At 42.2% G+C, this 18,442-nt stretch overlaps 1 protein-coding gene across 7 annotated transcripts in view; it reads right to left on the reverse strand.

Moving 5' to 3' along the window:
- The window catches only part of Rbfox1 (RNA binding fox-1 homolog 1), a 356,901-nt gene that overhangs the window by 45,435 nt on the left and 293,024 nt on the right, over window positions 1–18,442 (reverse strand). For all 7 annotated transcript variants that reach the window (XM_035447736.1, XM_027423939.2, XM_035447738.1 and 4 more), the window contains one exon: window positions 5,660–5,792. In XM_035447736.1, coding sequence (XP_035303627.1) covers window positions 5,660–5,792 — 133 coding nt within the window. The remainder of the gene's footprint in view (window positions 1–5,659; window positions 5,793–18,442) is intronic.

Consider the following 18,442-nt stretch of genomic DNA (forward strand, 5'->3'; position numbering starts at 1 on the left):
TAGCTGAGTGTGAGAGAGTCCTTACAGAGTTGTATGGCCCTTTCCAGGAATGGCTCCCAGTGCTTTTCTAATTCCTCAGCAAACTATTGCATTTAAAATAATATATATATATATATATATATATATATATATATATATAAAGAAGATGGGGGCCCACATGGAGGAGGCAGCTATAGATACACAGCAATTCCCACACTGTATAAGGGAGTTGCTGCCATGCACTGAACAGATGTGGTCCTATTTTAATGCAGAAATGGTCTGACTAGCCATGCAAAGGTAATTGTGTTGCTTGTCAATCACTGTAGGACTGCAATATGCTTTTGCAAGAGCATGATGCAAATTCACATCTCATTTTCTTAAGAAAGTAATAGTGGTAGTTAAATATTTGGATAGAGGCAAGCAGGGAATCATTTCACTATAGCAAATTAGTTTACTTAAAAAAATAGAAAAGAAAAGGGGGGAAAAGGACAAGGAAGGAACAAAGGCAGAGGATGCCCCAAACTAAGCAATCTTTGTGTAACAGAATATATACCAACCACAAATGTATTTTTGTAGGAAAGGCATTTAAAACCTCTCTTCTCTACTGACACTTCACCTGGAAAATAAATTATGTTTTTGAATATATTCAGTTATAACTGTTTAGAATTTTTATCAGGTAGTTCCATGCACACATTGGTATTTGTACATAACTGTGTATGTATTTGTATATGTACATTTTCCCAGGGAAAGTACATATTTTTAAGAAGATTACCAAAAGTGCAAGTCCTGACCTCAATGAAGCCAGTGAAAGTATGTGGGATGGGCCACACCATTTTTGGGCCGAGGGGTGGGGTGACTATTGTTCCCATGTGTGAGGTGGCAGGCTTGGGGGACTTGTTGGTGTCTGAGCACAGGCGCTGAGCATCTGTGCTCCCTTGTGCATGAACTTATGGCTGCGAGTCCCAGGTTGTTTTCTTGTATTGGGCATCTTTAAGATGCTTGCCCACGGGGTGCTGCTATCTGATGTTTATTGTGGTGATAAAGAATTTCCTTAAAATTCTTTTCCAGGTTTCTCTTGAAGTTGTGTGTACAAGTGTCCTAATAAGTTACTAGAGGATATACAGAATATCATAGCAATAAAGCCCTGCACTGGTTCATAGATGAGTAATAGATTATCAACTTGACAGGATCCAAAATCACCTTGAGACAGGCCTCTGGGCATGTCTGTGAGGAAGTTTCTAGATTGGATTAACTGTGGTGGGAGGAACCACCTTGACTCTTGGCAGTGATGGTTCTGGGGCCTCAGAATGAACAGAAAGGAAAAAAAGCCAGGAGAGCACTAGCAACATTCATCTTCTGCTTCCTGATTGAGGGTGCAGTGTGAGCAGCAGCCTCAAGCTCCCCCTGTCATGCCTTACTTGCTGTGGTACACTGTATCCATTGTGAGCCATGATATAGCATTTCCTCCTATCTTAAGTTGTTTTTGTCTGACATTTTTTAGTAGCAACAAGGAAAATACATGTTATAGATACCATAGAACAAAGACTACAGCCCCATAGCCAATGCTGGATGTTTAGGCTTACATCTCTTAGCATGCTTCCTAAGGGCATCATGTTGTATCACCATACAACATACATAGTACACACTTGATAAGTATGTACTTAATAATTACTTAGTGTGTGGTGAAACAAGGCCTATGCCACTGCTCAGGGAATGGAGTTAGCTGCTGTATCCTATATGGGATGCTGGGCTCAGTCTAGTGAGTATGTGTCCTATTACACCTATATTGCCAGCCTGCAAGCTCCTTTAACTGTCAACTCCATAATGGATAATTTTTTATGAATATGACCCATTGGACAATAGGACACTGTGGCTTCTTCACCAAAATGTCAATAATGACAAGGAGAAATAGGAACATCCTTATCCATTGGACTCTGAGACAGCCCTCTAACTGAGGTACTATGCTTAGTTTATGGGATCCACAAACTTTTGGTGTGCCTCTTCCTAAGACTGTGTCTGTGCTTTGTGAGTAATATGAGGTTTGTGAACTGAAGGGGCTCCCCAATAAAAAGGTAAAATATACATGAAGGAAGAGATGTAAGATTAACCTCTGTACCACCTCAAGAAAAGGGGAGCACCGAGGGAGGGGATCATGGGCAACTTACAAAAAACGTCAATAGTCATATCAACCTCAACAAGATTAGCTGCAGTCCAGTAAATGTGTACTAGCATTGGTCTTACTGAGCTGTAACTTTGTAGGGCTCTTCCTATTTCATCCTTCATCAACCCGATGCAGCGGGTGCATACTTTACTCTCCTATCAAGTACATTGTATTTCCTTGTAGCTTTCTAGGGTGGTAAAATCCCATATTTACTCTCTAGAGTCTGATTCATTTACCATTGGCAGTTGATAGTGAGTTTCTGGCTGCGTTTAGGGTTGTCTGATTATTCCTTTGATCCCTCTATTGTTCCTGAGCAGAAGTATTGCTTCACGAGTGATGATCACATATTGATATTTCCAGATAGTTCTATTTAGGTATGCCAGAGAAAACAGAATAGGGCTTCTTCATAATCTGTTCAGTTTAACTGCTGGGAGGGCAGAAAATGGATCCAGATAAGAAAACATTTAACGAGTTTTCTTGGATGCTCCTATCAGTGTTGGATACATGCAGCATCATTGCTCATTGCTTCTCCTCACCTCAGATCAGGTACCTCTATCCTCTGGGAAATTTATGCTCTGGGTACCACTTTGTTTTCTTCAAAAGATGGACTGCCTTCCATCTAAGCCAATGAGTCCAGAGGGGAAAAGGGAAACACAGGCACCTAACCAAGTCTTTATTTTTCACCAGTACTTTTGTGTCTTACAGATTCTTGACACCAGCCTTTTGCCCCATGTTGAGAATTCTTTATAATTAATTAATTAAATTCTGTGTGGTATGTGTATGTGTGGTGCTTGCATATGAGTGTGCCTATGAGTGTGCATGGAGGGCAATGCAGGACCTTTCCTATTTTATCAGGTAGTTCCATGCACACATTGGTATTTGCACATAACTGTGTATGTATTTATATATGTACATTTTCCCAGGGAAAGTACATATTTTTAAGAAGATTACCAAAAGTGTAAGTCCTGCCCTGATAGAGGTACCTGATCTGAGGTGAGGAGAAGCAATGAGCAATGATGTTGCAGGTATCCTGCAGGAAAATCCTAGATAGCATTTTCTATCATTTTGCTATCTGAAGACAGGGGCTCACTAATTTTGTGCTAGGTTTTGCTGACCAGTGAGTTCCCAGGATCTGCCTATCTCCAACCTCCCAGTGCTGGGATTCAGGCACGCCTAGCCATGCCTAACTTTTTTTTTTTAATTGGTGTTAGGTTCAAACACAGGTCTGCATGTTGGCAACACAATTGCTCCAAGTCAGTGAGCTATTTCTCCAGCTTCCGGAATTGAGAATTCTATTTTAATTTCTAATTCCAGAATTTCAGCCATAAGATCTTTCCCTGAATGCAGTTCAACTCAACACCCTTCCCTTGGCACATGTCATCATTTGTGTTCTGTTGTATGTTCTATATGGACACATGTTCAAGGAAGCAGAAGGGCATAAGTCACCATCACAGCCAGGATAGTTAGGAGGACTCCTGGAATATTGCATTTTTATCCCTTCCAAAAGAGTCACAAACATGTTGTGTACCATTTGGAAGTGCCTGTTTCTCCCTGGCGAACATGGCATTAATTAGTTATGCATGGTTATTCCCGGCAAAGAGCACATTCATTATAAGTTAGTAAATTTCAATTTTATAGCAGGTGTGTTATGTTGAGGTTTTTACAAATTGTCCATGGGAGGATAGGCCATATAATTTTACTTAATTTTTTCCTGTTCAATATAGTAGTGAGATACTAACTGGGGTATATATAGAGAAGCTACAATTACCATGTACTAAGATGATGATTTTCAGACAGAATAAAGTGGCTTAAATGTGCTATTCTACACTCATGGCTAACGAATTTCCTTTAGCAATAATGTGAACCCAAATGATCACTTAGCTGTTTCGATACCTTCTCCAATGCCTTCCAGAACCCATGTATCAAATGGGCTCATGCTGGGTGGGTGGTACACAGATTATAGAGTCAAAGGTCCTTTATATGATATATAGATACACTGGGGCATGGGGAGACTTTAAAGCCAGATGGCTCTTATTTTCTACCATCTACAACCTCTTGTCATTTTGACCCCCTAAGAAACCTCTCACTGACTAACAACTCAAATGACTTACACAAGAAACTGGATGTCAGTAATCTTGTTCCTTTTCTTGCCTTTATTCTCCTGTTTTGATGATCTCACCTAGCCTCATTCCTGCATAGTCTCCAGTCTGCTTCATAGTCTGTTTTTTCACACACTTCAGCTAGGCTCTTTTGGAGTGGGTGAGATATAAATAAACAATGACGAGAGTATTTCCCTTTGTCATCGGTATAGCAAGTGAGCTGGGGTAATTCAGATTTCCTAAAAGATTTATATGTAACAAAGCTTTTAAGAAAATGCATTTAACCCTTCTCATATGATCACGAGCATAGACACAGTCTTTCTACAGATGAGAAAGCTAGTCCTTGGCCTCGAAAAGCTCACACCAGATCCTCCTTAGTGTAGCGGAATGTTCTATGCAACTGGGGGGCGGGGGAAGGAAAGTAGAGCTCAATTCACACTTTGAGCCCAGCAAAGCTTTGTCCTGAGGGTGGGGCTAGCCTAAGGACCACAGGGTATTAAGCAACCTGGAGTCTATCCACTCGATACCATTACCCATTTCTACCCTGTTGTACCAACCAAAAATATCTTAGACCTTGTCCTATGTAGGGCCACTGCCTCAGGGCACCTCTCTGTCTTCATGCTCAGAGGTGGAGGAATGCCCTTCCAAGATGCCTAATGAAAGAGCAGAGGAAGAGCCATTTCAGGGTGCTCTCCTTTGTGTTAGTCAATCTTTCCTTCCCTCCCTCTATCCCCCTTCCTTCCTTTCTTCCCTCCTTTCTTCCCCCAAATCCCTAGATCTTTAGTTGTCAGTAACAACATCCAATCACAGGTAGCCTTAGTTAGCAGTAGAAAACAAATCCATTTTCACTTTTCCCATGGAGGAGAAAGGACAAGCTGGGCTATTTTGGAAAATGCAAGTAAGAGGCAAATTAACTGTAATTTCATTCCTGTCTGGAATGTTGTGTTTGACTCAATATCTAATTTTCTCAGGCAAAAGTTCATACACCTGGGAGTGCAAAATGTCTATGAGGAGGGAAGCAAGATCACCCCAGTGAATTTTATGTATGGGAAACCTCATGTCCCTTTGAAATCAAGGGGTAAATGTAGTCCAACCTCCTTAATAACCAGATGCTTGCAGTCCTCAGAAATACATCTTTGGCTGTAACCATTTCTCTGTTCTCCAGCATTCAGTCTCAAAGAGAATTTACATAACAACATGTGACATGTAGAATGCTTAAAGGCACCAACCATGACCAGACAAATTACACTCATTTTTCAATACTCTTTGCAAGGTGCTCTGCAGCAGGCACGCTAGGCTGCATGCTGGGGAATTTCTGGTGGGGTGGTCAAGACCATCATGCGTTCGCAAACACTCCGTGCCTCTGGGGAGGGAGAGCAGGTGCAGAGAGGCCCCCCTCCCAGGAGGGTGCAGTACTTACCCGCCATAGGCCGGGATTGGGGGTGGGGGCGCTGCAGCCCTGAAGGTGTTGTACACGGTGCGGCCACGGCCTCGCAGGTGGGCCCCTCGGTATGCAGCTGCAGCAGTGGCGGCTGGATATGGGAAGCCAGGCACTATGGGAGAGAAGAGAGAGCAGGATACCATGAGATAGGTGTACATGTAGTCTGGCGAGGATCATTTCCCTAACCCTGTTAATGTAGGGTCTACCCTCTCTCAGTAAGATTCAAAGGGCAAACAGCAGTACTGCCAAGGATGGAAACAAACAAGGAGAGCATGATGTAGGTACGACAATTATTTCTGACCATAGGATATAAGGAGTGACCGACATTTACAGAGAATTCCTCAGAACAGGAGAAAAGCTCCCACATAAGCCTAAATTATAGAAAAGTAAATGTAAAACTTATGTCAATGCCTCAATCACTGTCTATGCCTATGTGTGCACTCATGTGAGTATGTGTATGCATATATCTGGGTGCATGTTTGGGAAACCTCACAATCTATACATGTTTGCACGGATGTGATTTTGAATATATCCTATGCATATATAAAAATATATATACATATGTATGCACATGTGTATTATATGTGTATTCTATTTGTTTGCATGGACATATCTGTATTTCTACACATATGCATACATATTTTTTGCATTTTTGCTAAACTGAATAGAATTAAGAGTTCATTATTTTTGCTCCCCCTATCTATCTTTAGAGTCTACATCCCTTTTATATCCATATGTGGCTTGTTACAAATTTAATTTTTTTCATGGAAATTGTTGGGGGTGGAATGCAGGGCTTTCGACATTCTTGCTCGGCAAGTGCTTGTCCCTTGAGAAGCACCCCCAATTCTTTGCCTGGAACTTTTAATTGAGGCATTCTTGCTGACGTGTGCCATGAGTATGAAAGCTGCTTTGTGTCCTCAGTGGCTTACTAACATCTCACAAGCCTCTAAGCATCAGTGCACATTTGCTTGTATCTGGAGACAGGGAAGTCTGATAACTACCTCTTTGGGAAGAAGTGCTCCTCATCTGGGGAGACAGTATTAGGAGTTGGGAGAGGAACTATGCCTGGCAATTCCTCAAGTCTTGAATGTTGTCTTAGGGGACCCTTCCACCCATGCATGCAGATATGAACTCCTCAGGAAAGTCCAAGCAGCCATCAGGGAAATATTCTGGCTCTAGATGCCCAGTCTCTTGCTGAACCTCACACTGTTCTACCTGTGCCGACTCCCTAGTTCACTTAAAAGACAATGTACCCTACACTTTATCTCATACAGAGACTGGATTCCTGAAAAATGTATGTGAAAAGCCACTGTTTGTAAAAGCTACAGAAAGGACCCAGAAAGCAGAAATGAGAGGCACAAAGGAAGTCTGTAACACCCCCCACACACCCAAATTTCCCTCTTCCAGGCTGCTGCAGGACTTCTAACCAAGTGAGAGCATTCCCAGTTATGCCATGCTAAAGATATTCTCCACCTTGCATCCACACTGCAGAGAGGGGCCCAAACCCTTCTCCACTATCACCTTCCGGAGCAGAAGACTCCTGCCCCATGTGTCTTATCATATCCAAGAGTCTTTCTCATACCCACTTAGGTGTGAACCTTCGTGGGGATTGTGGGAGGAGCATAAAAATGAGAAAGTAGATTAGGAAAGTGTGCAAGAGCCCCACAGGAAGTACTTGCTCTTTAGGAGGTGGAGGGACCACATAGTGATTCTGGAGGTCTAGAGAAAACCTTCCATCTAGGTAGAGTAGGTTTGTACCTATGTAGTGGATGAGCCAGGGCTATTTGCAATTCTCTATGCATTCTTAGTAGGGATTATTCCCTTTAAGTGAAGATCAACTGTCAGTGGTTGTCTAGAATTTGGTACACATTCTTGAAGTCTGAACAGGGGCTTTTATTATACTTTCCTTTGCAGCATGAGTAAAATGCTAAGATCATAGAACAAAGCCAGATTGACTTTATCCTCCTATTTCTGACAGAAGTTTATATTGAACTGTTTTTGTGGTTATGATAAAAAACAAATTGTATGGGTTTATTAAACCCTCATGCCAGTCAGTCTCTAGAGCCCAAGTTTCCTGGATTATGTTTCAACCAATATGGCAGAATTGAAGGAAGCAGGAAGTGCTGAGCTCATTTGAGCCTAGGACTATGCAGCACAAGAGAAGCTTGTTTCAGGACTGGGGAAATGCGTGGGAATGCTTCCATCCTGATTCTCTCTCAACATGATTCAAATAAAAATCTTCATAGAATGTTTTGCATTTTCCAAATAAGGAAATTGAGGAATGTACAGTGTGGTTGAGCAGCTGGCTTGCTGTGTGAGGGCACTCTGGAATTATGCTGACCCACTTGTTAGCGCCCCCTCCGGAGCCACAGGAGTGAGACCAGCTCTATCAGGTGATGAGCCTGATTTAGAGGATTTGGTTGTGGAGATGAGATGCCACATGAAACAGAAGCTTGACACTGGAATGAAGAGAGCAAATGCTGCTCGGTCTGGAGAGCCAGGCCTCTATTCTGAGACAGTCTGGTTTTCTTGGGTGGGATAAGTGACTGTAGATACTGAGATGAGGCTAGAGGATATTCTTTTTACCTCCTACTCTCTTTTCCTCCCTTTCTCCCTCCTCCATTCCTTCTGTCTCCCTCTATTCCTCCTTTCTTCCTCCTCTCCTCATTATTCCCTTCCATCTTATATCTATCTTCTCCTTTCATTTTCTTTGTTTTTGTTTTTATCTTTTATTTGCATACCCCACACACATAAAATACCCTCTGAAGACAGATGCTCTGGGCCTCCCATATCAAGATCAAGTAGCTTGGACTGTATGAAGAGGGAAGAAGAACTCTTGCTTGGTGTTATAAATCAAGCTCCATTATGGCAGAACTCTCCATCTGTCCTGCTCTTTGGTTTCAATGAGCACCTAACTGCACTCAATTCCAACCTTGATTGTCCTCTGGTACCTAACTACCTCTTTCCTTTTAGGAGAGCGTGGCCCCGATTTTTCACTGCCCACTTGCCATCACTTCCCAGAGCTGCAAAATAAACAGCACAAGTGATATAGTTGTCATGAGGCCTTGGAAGATCATCTCTTCTGTGGTCCTGAGAGACGCTGAACTCGTCCAGAGATGCTACTAGATACAAAATCCACGAGTTTCCAGTAGGAGAGAATGCTTGAACAAATGTACCATTCAGACATATCAAAATCCTCAGTTTTAGCCACATTGATTTTAGATTAGTTGGCATGGATCAAAAATGTTTTGGGACTCAGTCAGGAAAGTGCTTGATTTCAAAGCATAGGGACCTGAGTTTTTGAGCCTAAGAATCCATATTTAAAAACAAATAGAAACAGGCATGTCAATACAAACTTCTAGTCTCCTCACTAAAGACATGGAAGCAGTGGATGACTGGCACTTGCTGTCTAGCCAGCCTAACCATGACCATTAGGACAAAGCTCTACATCTGCCCTGCTATGGTTTGGAGGAACACCTAACTGACACCTAGTTATCCTTTGGTACCTAACTTCCTCTTTAGTCTCAGACCATAAATGACCCTGCCTGAAAATAATGAGGTGGCTGGCACTTCAGGAGGATCAGAACCCAAATTCACCCACAATTACACAATACTCTCCCATTGACCTTACACACAAAATGTTGCTTATTCTGAGTAAACTCTCCCAGACAAGTAGTACCTACCACAAGCTACTTATGTCACTCCATCCAGATAGCCCATAAACAATTTCTTTCCTGCCCAGCCACAGCTCTGCCTGAGCATAGCAATTCTGTGAAACAAGCAAGTAAATGCTCATCCATTTCCATATGATAAAACTTTTGGAGTCATTTCCTGTGGTTCTTCCCTTCTCTAAGTGTTTTTCTCTCATGGCTGCTGATAAGAGCATAGCTGTCATGAGTCAAAAGTCACATGGTCAGTTTCAAGGGCAAAGAACACAACTTTTCATCAGACTTCTTTTATACTAATAGGATAGGGAAAGTGGAAATTTTCCACTTGCTTACTGGGTGTGGGTTTATAAATGCTGACGTGGTCAAATGTGTATTTGAAGCAATTACCTGGGCAGATAACCCAGGCACAGATTAAACACAAACTAATGGATTTATTCTTCAAATATAAGAGGAAATGCCTCTTAATGATTCATTTCCTTCATGATGCAACACTTAGTCTTGTTGAGTTAAAGTATTTTATCATCTATGTACATTTTGGTTCGGAGTTTGCATCCATTAAGTAGATAATAAATGCTTAATAAGTGCAATGTTGTGCCAAACAAAAGCCACAAACCCTCTCCATTTCTGTAATCAGCAAGCTGGCATTAAAATTAAGTACATAAATGTTACCTTGGCTAATTTTTCTGTATAAGCTGTGTCTAATGGTTCCTACCTATAATCCCAGCATTTACAAGGCTGAGGCAGGAGAATTGCAAACATTGAGGCTAGCCTGAGCTACATAGTGAGATCCTGTCTCCAAGAAACAAAATAAAAAACAAACAACAAATAATAATGTTAGAAAAACAAAAAGATGCTAACTTACAGGCATATTTAGAACCATAACTCCCGAGTTGGATCCCCCACCCCTGATAGAAAGCTTGAGATTATTAAACACCTAGATAAAACCACCAGTAAGTGACAATGGTGGTATTCAAATTGATTTGTGGATGTGGTATTCAATTCTGGATCTCCTTCTGGGTGGAGAAGATGAGGAAGAGAAAACTCATACATTCCCTCTTAAACCTGTGTAACATGAAAGTTTGGGGAGTCCAGTGTCAACAGAACAAAATGGGATTTAGCTCATAAGCTACGATGTAACACCAGAAAAGCACAGGGCAGGATCAAAAATTCCCTAGGTGTCTGACACATCTCCATTCCTAGCTCCACATAGTCCCTGTCAAAGCCCTTCAGTGAGAGAGATGAATATGAGTGCAGGTACAGGGTGAGGGGAGTGTCACCTTGCCCTTGGGAATAAGGAATCTTCTAACATTGTGGAAACTCTATGGAATAGAAGCTTAAGGAAAGGAACAAGAGGCACTCCATAACTCTCAAGCATCAAGGCAAATCAGTGGTTTTAAATGGAAGACATGGGGGTGTATCAACCAGCCAAATGAGCCATTTACCAAGTGTCTACTGCTTCCTGCCCATGTCTCCCTCAAAGACAAAGCTCCCACCATCAATGAGCTCCACCTTCATGTATTTACAGTGACTAGTGTCTCCTCCCTCTCCATTTCGTTTATGAACATGGTGCTTACCTTAGAAAATAAACACAAATGAGATCATTTCACCAGCCTGGAAATCCCAAGAGAAGAAACACAAAGCCAGTGGAAAATACTTGAGGGTTATAAACTGCATATTAAAGTTTTAGAGCTCTGGGAGAGACAGAAGAATAGCAGATGCAGACCCCGGCAGGGGGGCTGATTCTGCAACACAGCCATAAAAATATACAACCCGCTTTAATGGGCAATTATTCTTTGCATTTGTGTGCTGGGTTGAATTTGCATGAGATTGCCAGATGCCCTGGTAAAGGTGTTGCCATCAGAGTGGGTTCTTTGTCTGGTGCCTTCTACCCCTTTGCATCCTGAATCCCCACTTGTTTTCCCATCCTTTGGAGAGATGAAAACACAAGTGCACATGCTAATATGTGATTGAATTATTCTGCAAGTAATGGATGATAGGACACATTCAAATGCTTGAATTTGGGGGCTGCAAATGTGCCTTCCACAGCAGGTTCAGGATCTTACAGGATTCCCTTGTGGGGACTCACATTTCATGTGTCAGACTATAAATTATGATATGATATGGTGTAGTAGTTAACAAACACACTGGGGCACCATAAACAGCCAGCCTAGCTCCTGAAAGGCTGGGCACTGGGCAGTAAACATCTTCACAAGAGGTCCAAAAACCAGATTGTTGTTTTCTGAATGGCCAAAAATATTAACTTCTCTTTTCAAAACAAATCCAGAATTAAAGTCCACCAATCTGGCTTGGGACACAGGGTTCACACATGACTAAATCATCCTCTTTAAGTGACATTCAGTTGCAAATGTAATATGACAGGGTGTATCTTTATACCCTTTTATAGAAAGGTCTTCTTTTAATCCAGTAATTTTAGGGCTTAGGGCAAACGTGATTCATTCTTTCTGTCATCTTATAAAAGGATCTCAAACAGCATCTTAATGTGTAGAATTTCTGGTGCTTCTACTCACAGTATTTATGTCTGAAACCCACATTTGGGATACACTCTTGTTCAGCATAAATGATGTTAAATGCTTCTGCTTAGAAGTGAATAAATCTACATTTTGGACAAACCGGTGCCTTATAGGACATCCTCATTAGAAATGCATTGAATGGGAAAACAAAAAAAAATTTCTAATTAATGTACAATTCTAATCACCATTCTCCACATGGAAGAGTAATTTTTCACTGTTCATTTGCTTGGTTTAATCTCAAAACTGACATAACAGAAATGCAATGCCCTATAAATCTCCACTCGTTTCTTTCTTTAATATTCATATTCCATTGAACTGCCGAGGCTTGTTGCTGCATTCTACTACAGCATCCGAAAGTGTCGATAAAAATATTGTGAAAGGCAAGATGTGTTTCTTGCTGGCTGCGCTGGCCATTTATTGGGGGGGGGAGACACAATAAATGGCTGGTGGATTGTCCCTCGGCTGGCTGGCTGGTGGGTGATTAGTGATTAATTACCTTGCAGCAAATTGACACGGCACCAGGAAATTGACACAGCCCTGATTAATTAACTTTTTATGGGCGGTAGTTACTCACAAAACACTGCGTACCATAATTGAATCTCTTTACATAACAGTCATGGTACAAAAGTTTTAGTCAAATCCAAATTAGCCAGAAGTTTCTAAGGCTGTTATAGGTCTGATTAGGATGTGTTTGAAAGAACTGGCAAGAATTTGAACTTGGAGAGAGATGTGTGGTCTTGAAAGGAGATGGGGAGTGGGGACACAGTGACACTATACCAGCTTGACTGTCAAGGCACACATGTATTGATCCAAGTCTATACTTCAGCTAGACTTTGAAGAGAGACTAGGATGTCTCAGTTTTCTCCTGCTTGATGTGACTGCTGCCTCTGAGTGGCTCTGGCAGATTCTTTTCCTTTTGTTTAGTCTATAAAGACTAATGAAGACTCCATGAGGCAAAATTTGGTCTGCTGCTGGGCTTCATTTCCTCACGTTGTCTCTCACATCTTGTCCCTTTATGCTGATATCAGCATATTCCACTAGAGTTATGTTTCCTCTCTCTATCGTTGGTTTTCCTTACTGCCTCTTTGATGGACACATCCTTCTATAACTCTTCATTGAACTATCCTGAGAGCTATATTTTGGGTACTACCATGTCTCTAACATGGAAAAAAATCACCTGGCACAAGATCACTGCAATGTTATGATTGCACTCTTCAGATAATCAGAATTCTGCAGCAGCTCAGTTACAGAGAAAACTGGGTGGCTGATCCTAAACTTGAACCTGGAAGTCTTAAGATGCTGCCTAGGCAGGTTGCTCACTCTAAGGATAAAGCATCATTTACTCATGCTGATAGTACTGAGAGATCCTGGATCTCACTTGTCTAAACCTTGGGCAGAGATAACTGGAGTAATCCTAGCAAAGATGTGATCACAGTTGGCAGATATCTAGCCTGTGAGACTCCATTAGCTGATGGAAGAGATTCAACTGCATGATAGCAGCTAGCATTTATTAACACTTGCTAATTGCCAGATGCACAGATTAACCCATTAGCTCTTTGGAAAACCATATGAATCTGGAGTATTGCTTTTTTTTTTTTTTTTTTTTTTTTTTTTGGATTTCTAGGGGCATTTGGAGTCTAGAGCAACTCTGTAGCCTCCAAAGTTGAGATTCTGAGCCTTATCTTTCACCCAGCCCCTGGGCATCCCCAGTCTAGTTCCCGCTGTGCTTTCTCTCTTTTTGAGGCTAGCCTAGCGTGGCTTCCCTCTTATTGCCTGCACAAGCTGCACTATCCTCTGCTGTGTTTCTAGTTCATCTGATAGAGAGAGCCAGCTTCAATCCATCATGGATTGGATAAATCTGCAGGGGACTCTTTTGACAAACTTCCTGGAGATCTCAGCATACTCCCTGTTGGGCACTATGTTGGGGGAGGGACTATTCCATCATTTGCCCTATGTGCTTATATTCTGAGATTTCAAGACACCTATGAAAGTTCTATTGCTCTTCCACTAATTGGGTGCAGTACACACAGATGGCCATAGATTTATATTGATAAAATCCAAGTGTGGCCCATTTCCCTTCCCTACCAGAGTTATTTAAGCATCTGGATATAAGCCAGGGTTTTATAAGCAAACTATCCAACATATAGAGATGTGTAAGTAGCAACAAGAGTTACACTAGAGCCACGTCAGTAGAGGACTTAGTTGTATACACAAACCTAGTTATTGTAAGTTCATGGTGATTCAATTCTGCTACAACTTTTGAATTTGGAAGATTTGAATAAGAAACATATTTCAGGGCTTGGGAGATGGTTTACTAGTAAAGCAAGTTTCCTGCAAGCAATTAGGCCCTAAGTTCAATCCCAAGAACCCTTATTTAAATAGCCACATAGTGACACTTGGAAGGGAGAGACAGACAGATCCCTGTGGCTTACCTCACTGGCCTGCCCCCTACTCCCTCCACCAGCCAAATCAGTGAGTTTCAGGCTCATTGAGAGACTCTGTCTCAAAAACTCAGGTGGAGAACATAGAGGAAGGCACTCAGGTCCACATCTGTTCTCCACAGGCATGCACACACAGGAGCACACACAGGTGCTCACACACACATGTCCACGAAAAATCTCATTTCAGAAGTTGGGACTATTTGAGTATAAAACTAACCTACTACTTTGGGGTACTGTATTTATTGGTCTATATGTAATTAATTTGTTAGTTCTGTTACCACATATTATTTTACCCACATCTTGGTTTGAAATAAATCTCCTGCTCGTACATAAATGGATGAGCTAGAAGAAAACCATACAGAAAACCAAGCACAATGAACATGCAGGGATTTGTTCTGGATCGCAGGATCAGTGTTCACCAAGCAGAAAGATTTCTTCACCCCAAACAGTCAATTTTGAAAGGCAGAACAAAAGCGTACCCTCATTACCCATGCACAGAAATATTCTCAAATCACTCATCTGTGTGTGGCTGAGCAAGAAAGCAGCCTTTGTCTCACTAACCACCACTCTGCTGCCACTTCCTATAGAACCTAGCTAGTTTCTCTACCGTGCTGCAAATGACAGGGTTAATTCAGCAGGTGCACAGTGGGTGCTTCATGGCTTCTGGGTATGCAGTCCCACATTCTCTGTGGAAGAGGTCCTCGTGATCCCTCTGACTCATAGGTATTGACAGACTTCCCCCTGGCAAGATTTTTGTAACATTTCATTCAGCAAAATGGAAATGAATCTCCATCTTGGAGTGTTTAACTTGGCAGTACTGTAGCCAGAATTTGCAAAAGTGCTTTCTGTTGTTGGACAGAGCATAGAAGCTGGGATCTATTTTAATTTAGATGGAGCCATTTGCCATAATCTCTTAGTTTGACAAAATCAGTACCAATGTCAACTTAGTTTTGTTCCCCCACCGCCAGGAAGCCAAGAGGGAAAAAAAGAGAAACCAAATAGTTTATATAAATAATGACTTTATCGAGTGCATATATATACAGTAAAGGTTCAATTGTTAAATCATTCATGATCTATCTAACAGCTGGCTGGAACAGTGAGCTCGATGGATTGCCTCTCAAGGTAGGAAGCAGGGCAAGTGAGATAAATTAGCTGCCTTATGCTGGACTGGATTTCCCATGGTTCTCTGGGGCTGCTAGAGCTCTCAAGCTTGAGGTCCTTAGAGGGGGACTGGCAGTGACTCACAAGACAGGTATGAGATGCAAATGCATTTGTTCATTTCACATCCAGCCATCACCGTGAGGAGAGCTGTTCTGTCTGTCAGGGTTTGAGGCCATCTGCCTCTCAGGATCAGCGTTTAGCTTAGAACAAAATAAAACAAAAAGCCCCCACGAAAACAAAAACTGACTCTGAGGCCTTTGCTCAACACCTGAAACAAACCTGTAGGACAGGTGCCATCTGTACCTGCTAATCCCATGTCTGATATAGGAGCTGGAATCCCAAGACTGCAGGAGGGCCATTTGGAAAATGCCCAGTTGCCCAGTCATTAGACAAATAAAACCTTCCCAATTAGGTCCTTTGAGAAGCTAGTCTATTTCTTGGTAGCTGTTATTACTCTAGAATTCTGGAAAGAACTTACATGGCCATTTCTTTTAATGCCCACATACAAGTAAGTATCCAAGACAATTTATATAGCAAAGATAGTGGGTCACATCACAACTACCACCCAAGCAGACCACACATCATCGCAGTCCTGATCTTTTCTTTGTGTTGTGGGAAAGTGCTGGCAGAATTTTGTGAAGCCACTGATGGGGACCAGGATGTGTTAGTGGAAAGTAGGACTCTTCGTGGTTAGAAGTGATTTTTGTGTGGGGGGGTTAAAGGGAGAAGGCCAAAATACATGAGCATGCAGGGGCTAGGGAACCCTCAGGTATCATTCCATAGGTGTTAGTGTTTTTGAGACAGGGTCTCTCATTGGCTTGGATGTAGTCAATGCCACCACCAAACTGGGTGTCCAGCAAGCTCTCTGAACCTGCCAGTCTCCAGACCCCCAACCCCTAGATTACAGTGTGTGCCAACATGCCCAGCCTTTCTTATGTGTGGCTTTCTAGCTTAAGCTCAGGTCCTCATGTTTGCATGGCAAATACTTTCCCATTGAGCCATCTTTCCAGCTCTTTCTTGTTTTTACACAGAAAGAAATGAGGTATCAAAAACCTGCATTGCATGAAAACAAAACCCAATGAGATAGGTGTATGCATTCAGCCTGGGTATTTGGGCCTAAAGCTGCATTTCCTTGCCACTGTACTCAATTTCTCTGGTAGCCCTGTGATTGCTTTTATCTGAAGCTGATAACACGATTTAAGGAAAGTTCCATTAGCAGTGGCAAATGTTTAAATTCCTGGGTGGCTATGAACTCTCCCAGATTCCCTTTCCTTCCACAAGAGGCACACACTCATCCTTTTTTGGTATCCTTGTACTGAGTGGGATGGAGCCCTCTACTTGCATTTCTGTCTCTATGATCAGAATATCCACGCAGGGAGCTCCTGGAATCTCCCTTCCAGCTCTTGAAATACACACGTGCCCTTTCTCCCATCCTTAGTCTTCAGCTACTGTTCTGCAGGTCTGCAGACCTGGGGACCTTAGGGTTAGCTGCACACCTGGCTCAATGTGCAAATCTGAGTCCACCAGGATTGTACACCTACTCTGTGACATCACACTGCCCTCTGATGCCCTTCAAAAGCCAAGCTTGTTTCTATGCTTTCACCTCTAGAATGTGTATGGGCAGAGGTTTGACTGGAGAATACTGCTCCAACCCCTTCTTATTTTTAAATTCACAATAGTTTAAGAAAGCAGAGACATGCAGAACAGCACTTAAAAAAATAAACTTCTCCACATAAGCTTCTCAAACTACTGAAGGAGTTCTCTGTTGCCCCTATCAGAGCTGGAGAATGGGTGGGCATTGTCAAGGAGCTGAACTTAGGATCTGCAGCAGGCGCTTGATCCTCTTAAGCAAATGTGAGCATTAAAAAATGCTTTCTCTCAATGCTATCACAGGTCCTGTTGTTTCCAGGGAATTTCCCCAGCACAACTGCCTCACCGCTTTTCAGAAACATCTCATCTCAGCCTTGTTCTCTGGCTTTGTGTGTGCTGGAATCCCAGGGCAGCATAGTTTATTGTTTTAATATCTGTCTGACACAAAGCAAGCACATCCTCCAGTGACTCCTTATCTGTCATATGTATTTCTGTGAAAGAAATATCAAGACAAATAAGATGTTTGGGGGCACACCACAGGATGGGAGCTTTGCAACTGGCAGTCTTTTGCAGAAGGCAGACCCCCATTTGAAAAAGACAAAGGCCACTCTTCTGCATTGAGATTAATAACCAAATGGAGGATGCAAGATAGTAGTCACTTGAAAAAAGACTGCTGGCTGGCAAGCCCTTCCCTTCAAAGAGCTGGGGGTGTAGCTGGGTATGGTGGTGCATATCCATCACCCCGGCTCTCCACAAGTTGAAGCAGGAAGATGGAAAATTGGAAGCCAGTCTGAGCTGTATCTTGAGTCATGTCTTAGGTTAAGGAAGCAGCAGCATTCGTTGGATGCTCAGGTAGCAATCCTGTCTTTATGTTCTAGGGAAATAAAAGGACCAGAAACTACCAGGAGAAGATGGTGTTATGGCTGTGACTCATCCAGAGTAAGCCTGGCTCAGAGTTTACGTCTCAAATTAACATGGGAGAAAGGGAGAAGGATCTAGGACTCCACATAGACACGCTGCAAGTTTGCAGAAGGACATTGTTCCAAACATATGACATACTGAGCAACATTTCTAGAAACATATTGAGATGGGGTAGGCATCAAGTTTATTACCAGCACTTCCCTGCCCATCTCAAAACTTCTCTGGCAAAGAATCTTATGGCTCACAATGCATCTAATAACATTTTTTTTGTTTTTAAGATTTATTTTTATTATGTATACAGCATTCTGGTTGCATGTATGCTGTATACTAGACGAGGGTACCAGATCTCATTATAGATGGTTGTGAGTGACCATAAGGTTGCTGGGAATTGAACTCAGAACCTCTGGAAGAGCAACCAATATGCTTAATCTCTGAGTCATCTCACCAGCC

This window comes from Cricetulus griseus, chromosome 7, assembly GCF_003668045.3.
Source record: "Cricetulus griseus strain 17A/GY chromosome 7, alternate assembly CriGri-PICRH-1.0, whole genome shotgun sequence".
In the NCBI taxonomy this organism is placed as follows: domain Eukaryota; kingdom Metazoa; phylum Chordata; class Mammalia; order Rodentia; family Cricetidae; genus Cricetulus; species Cricetulus griseus.